This window comes from Palaemon carinicauda, chromosome 18 (genome assembly GCF_036898095.1).
Source record: "Palaemon carinicauda isolate YSFRI2023 chromosome 18, ASM3689809v2, whole genome shotgun sequence".
In the NCBI taxonomy this organism is placed as follows: Eukaryota; Metazoa; Arthropoda; class Malacostraca; order Decapoda; family Palaemonidae; genus Palaemon; species Palaemon carinicauda.
In genome coordinates this window covers 38,677,044-38,682,043 of record NC_090742.1, presented here as the reverse complement: position 1 = coordinate 38,682,043, position 5,000 = coordinate 38,677,044, and the positions used below count along the sequence as shown (strand labels likewise).

Here is a 5,000-nt window from a genome sequence, read left to right as displayed (position 1 = left end):
CGACCTTATTAATTCCACAGTATTGCAATGTCGGCCGCATGAGTCAACTTTTTCCATCTATTGGTGCTATGCCTTGCATCTTCTTCACCCAGTCCCTTCTCACCGCACACACACATACACCCACACATTTATATGTATATGTATGATAAATTTTTCACTATTAAATGTATTTTTCATATTTCAAATAAGCCATATATATTAATAAATTAAAGTCTGAATTCCCTCAACGACCTCGGGATCAGAGCCCCAGGCGAAATCACTTGAAGACTGTAGTATCTGACCGGCCGAGTTTCAAACCCTGGTCCAGGATACTTATGTAACATTGCCCATAACACTTAGCCACGTGACTAAGTGGTATGGTTAATGTCATACAAGTACCCTGGACCAGGGTTCGAAACCCGGCCGGTCAGATACTACAGTCTTCAAGTGATTTCACCTGGAGCTCTGATCCCGAGGTGGTTAAGAGAATCCAGACTTTAATGTATTAATATATATGGCTTATTTGAAATATATATATATATATATATATATATATATATATATATATATATATATATATATATATATATATATATATATATCGCCTGGGGCTCTGATCCCGAGATTGTTAAGAGATTCCAGACTTTATTGTATTAATATGTATGGGTTATTGGAAATATATATATATGTATATATATACAGTATATATATATATATATATATATATATATATATATATATATATATATATATATATATATATATATATATATAAATATAATTCTAACCAGAGCCTAAGAGTGATTCCGTTTACCGTAGAATAATAGCAAAACAGGACACATTTCGCCTTGCTGACCTGAGAGACCAGTAAGGTATGCGCAGTCTCTTATCCCCTAAGCACTTATAAAGAACTACTTCATTTTTGGCTGGATTTTGCGGATTTTGAAATATGAATAACACAGGTCTGTAACCCGATATATAATATGGAAAGTCACCACGGAGAAATATGATGCAGTATATTAACAAACGTGATTTTCGTAATCGATGGCTTTATGTAAAATCATTAGTTATCAATCAAATACTGTAATTCAAACCATAATGAAAAAAGATACCATTCCTAACCAGTGTTTGGAATGGGGAATACTGTAGCAACCCTGGTGCCCCAAAGTGAGTTTGTAACAAGAGCTCTCACATAAGTAGAAAACACTTACAGTAAACATTTGCCAACTAAACGCAACCACAAGCAATCATAACTTGAGATGCCATCTAGTATTAACTGACCATATTTTCGTAACATTTACCTTTCCTTCCTCTGATGCTTACCTGATTTGGTCTCTGTCCTCCAGGTGACACGAACAGTCTTCGAAGTCCGAAAGAACTGCTTGCAAAGGACACGAGCTTAGCTTAGCGTGGAGCCACTGGTAGTTGAAAAGGACGTATTTATATAGATCCTCGAAGCGTCGGGCGCGTATCAGATGGAATGGAAGCTCGCCGAACTGCAGGTGAACAATTTAATTACGATTTATATATATATATATATATATATATATATATATATATATATATATATATATATATGTGTGTATATATATATATATATATATATATATATATATATATATATATATGTATGTATATACTGTATATATATATATATATATATATATATATATATATATATATATATATATATATATATATATATATATATAATGTTTGTATTCATATATAATTTTACATATATATATTCATTTATACATACATTGCATATACATACATTAATGTGTATATATTCATATATAATTTTAATATATATACATATATACTGTGTATATATATATATATATATATATATATATATATATATATATATATATATATATATATATATATATATATATATTCAGTGTGCATGAACGCATCCTTACCTTTCTGAGATTATATCTGGTGATTTTCCCTTCTTTGTTATAAAAAACAAGAGGCTGCGCTGGAACTTTTCTGTCGGCTAAACCTTCTTTGCTCTTCAAGTTGAACCTAAGAAGAATAGATTAAACTAATTAATTTTAAGGAATATTTTTTAATTACATAAAAATGGGCCTAGAGTCATCAGCAAGATTCATAAGCATTAATTGTTTGCTGCAAAATGTCATCTTTGATTTAAACGATTTATGGCTTCTTGTGCTGATGAGTAACACTGATAATTGGACAGATGAAGATTAGCAAGAGCAGCTTAATTCCTTATGAAACTAGAGGTGCATTCAGTAGAGCGCACACCTCCGTCATGGCAGCTTATTTCTCGACCTTTTGCCCGACCTTGACCTTTGACCTAGTACTTTCAAAATTGGATCACTTCCACGTCTCAACATAGCAATTAATCCCTGAAGGTTTCACCACTCTATGAGTAAAATTATGGTCAGGAAGTTATTCAATCACACAAACAAACAAACAAACAGACAAATAACAGTGAAAACATAACCTCCTCCTAACCTCGTTGGCGGAGGTAATAAGGATAATCTAGTAACATTCCAAGAAGTGCACAGAATACCTTCCTTGTTGCCAACTCATTAAGTATTACTATTTCTTTACTGGGTCATATCAGTTCTAATTCACTAAAATAATCTTTGTCCTTCTCATCCTCATCTCAGCATCATTATCATCCTCATATCATCACATCACTATCACCCTTATGGCATCACCATCTTCATCTTTATCATAAGTTATATTCACCGTTTTTCTCAAAGGGATAAACATCATACAGTCATTTATTCTATTTCGTCTCGTTCAGCATTTTTAAAGTGTCACGACTTAAGCGCAAATTGATCAAGAAAGTGTTTCTCCCATGCAGTTTCTAACTATTCACAAAACTAAGGGTCACTGGACGAGAGAGAAAGGGTGAAATTTTTTTCTGGTACTTGTTCTCATAGCCCTATTCTTACTTCGTTCCTCAATTCGTGTCAGTTCCTGTTATTTTCTTCTGAATTTATTATTATTATTATTATTATTATTATTATTATTATTATTATTATTATTGGCAGTAGTAGTAGTAGTAGTAGTAGTAGTAGTATTAGTAGTAGTAGTAGTAGTAGTAGTAGTAGTAGCATCATCTTGGATTTTTCAACAAATGTCTAGAGATCGAAAGTAATTCAGTAAAATTACAAACAACTTACTGAAAGATTGATCTCCAAACATTCTCTCTCTCTCTCTCTCTCTCTCTCTCTCTCTCTCTCTCTCTCTCTCTCTCTCTCTCTCTCTCTCTCTCTCTCTCACCTGTGCCTCTGGATCTCTGTGTACTTGAAGGGCTTGGGGATGCCTCCGCCCCACATCCCAAGGAAGTAATCGGCAATCATGGAGAAGAAATACATGGCGAAGTTTAGGTTGTGGAAATACCTTTTCACTGCGGCTTCTTTGAACTGTCTGTGAAATAGGGAAGAAGGGATGATAGATATCCGGAAAAACGTTTACAATATTTCCTGTGACAGTTATTTTAAATTTAATTACCTCGTAAGAGAGAGAGAGAGAGAGAGAGAGAGAGAGAGAGAGAGGGGGGGGGGGATTATGCTCCCAAGCATATGTTCTTTATATATATATATATATATATATATATATATATATATATATATATATATATATATATTTATATATATATATATATATATATATATATATATATATATATATATATATATAACAAGGCACTTTCCCCATTTTTGGGGAGTAGCCGACGTCAATCAAATGACAAGGGACTCAACCGAGTTCGGCTGGTACTGCTAGGGTGCCACAGCCCACCCTCCCCCGTTATCCACCTGAGATGAAGCTTTATAACGCTGAATCCCCTACTGCTGCTACCTCCGCGGTTATCCAAGGCGACTGGAGGAAGCAGCAGGGCCTACTGTACATCTGCTTCCACTCCACCATTTGCTGCAACAACAGACCCCAAGTACTTAAACTGATCCACCTCCTCAAATAACTCTCCATTCAACATGACATTCAACCTCGCACCACCTTGCCTTCTCGTACATCTCATAACCTTACTCTTACCCACATTAACTCTCAACTTCCTTCTCTGACATACCCTTCCAAATTCTGTCTCTAATCGGCCAAGCTTCTCTTCCGAGTCTGCAACAAGTACAGTATCATCTGCAAACAAACAACAGCTGATTTACCTCTCATTCATGACCATTCTCGTTTACCAGTTTCAGTCCTCATCCAAGCACTCGAGCATTCACCTCTCTCACCACTCCATCAACATACTGTACAAGTTAAACAACCATGGCGACACCACACATCCCTGTCTCAGCCCAACTCTCACCAGTAACTAATCGCTCACTTCATTTCCTATCATAACTCATGCTTTACTACCTTCTTAGAAACTTTTCACTGCTTGCAACAACCTTCCACCAATTCCATATAACCTCATCACATTCCACATCGCTTCCCTATCAACTCAATCATACGCTTTCTCCAGATCCATAAACGCAACACACACCTCCTTACCTTTTGCTAAATATTTCTCGTATATCTGCCTAACTGTAAAAATCTGATTCATGCATTCCCTACCCCTTCTAAAACCACCCTGTACTTCTAAGATTGCAATCTCTGTTGTATCCTTAATCCTATTAATCAGTACTCTACCATTCACTTTTCCAACCACACTCAACAAACTAATACCCCTTGAATTACAACACTCATGCTCATCTCCCTTACCCTTATATAGTGGCATAATACATACACAAACCCAATCTACTGGTACCATTGGCAACACAAAACACATATTAAACAATCTCACCAACCATTTAAGTACAGTCACACCCCCTTCCTTCAACATCTCAGCCCTGACACCATCCATTCCAGGTGCTTTTCCTACTCTCGTTTCATCTAGTGCTCTCCTCACTTCCTCTCTTGTAATCTCTCCTTCTCATTCTCATCTTCCATTACTGGCACCTCAACACCTGCAACAGCAATTATATCTGCCTCCCTATTATCCTCAACATTCAGTAAGCTTTCATAATATTCCGCCCACC

At 35.5% G+C, this 5,000-nt stretch overlaps 1 protein-coding gene across 1 annotated transcript in view; it reads right to left on the bottom strand.

The window, feature by feature from the left end:
• The window catches only part of LOC137657782 (NACHT and WD repeat domain-containing protein 2), a 95,503-nt gene that overhangs the window by 43,719 nt on the left and 46,784 nt on the right, over positions 1 to 5,000 (bottom strand). The window contains exons 15-17 of the mRNA XM_068392298.1: positions 3,247 to 3,393; positions 1,908 to 2,013; positions 1,303 to 1,475 (exon numbers count right to left, since the gene is read on the bottom strand). Coding sequence (XP_068248399.1) covers positions 1,303 to 1,475; positions 1,908 to 2,013; positions 3,247 to 3,393 — 426 coding nt within the window. The remainder of the gene's footprint in view (positions 1 to 1,302; positions 1,476 to 1,907; positions 2,014 to 3,246; positions 3,394 to 5,000) is intronic.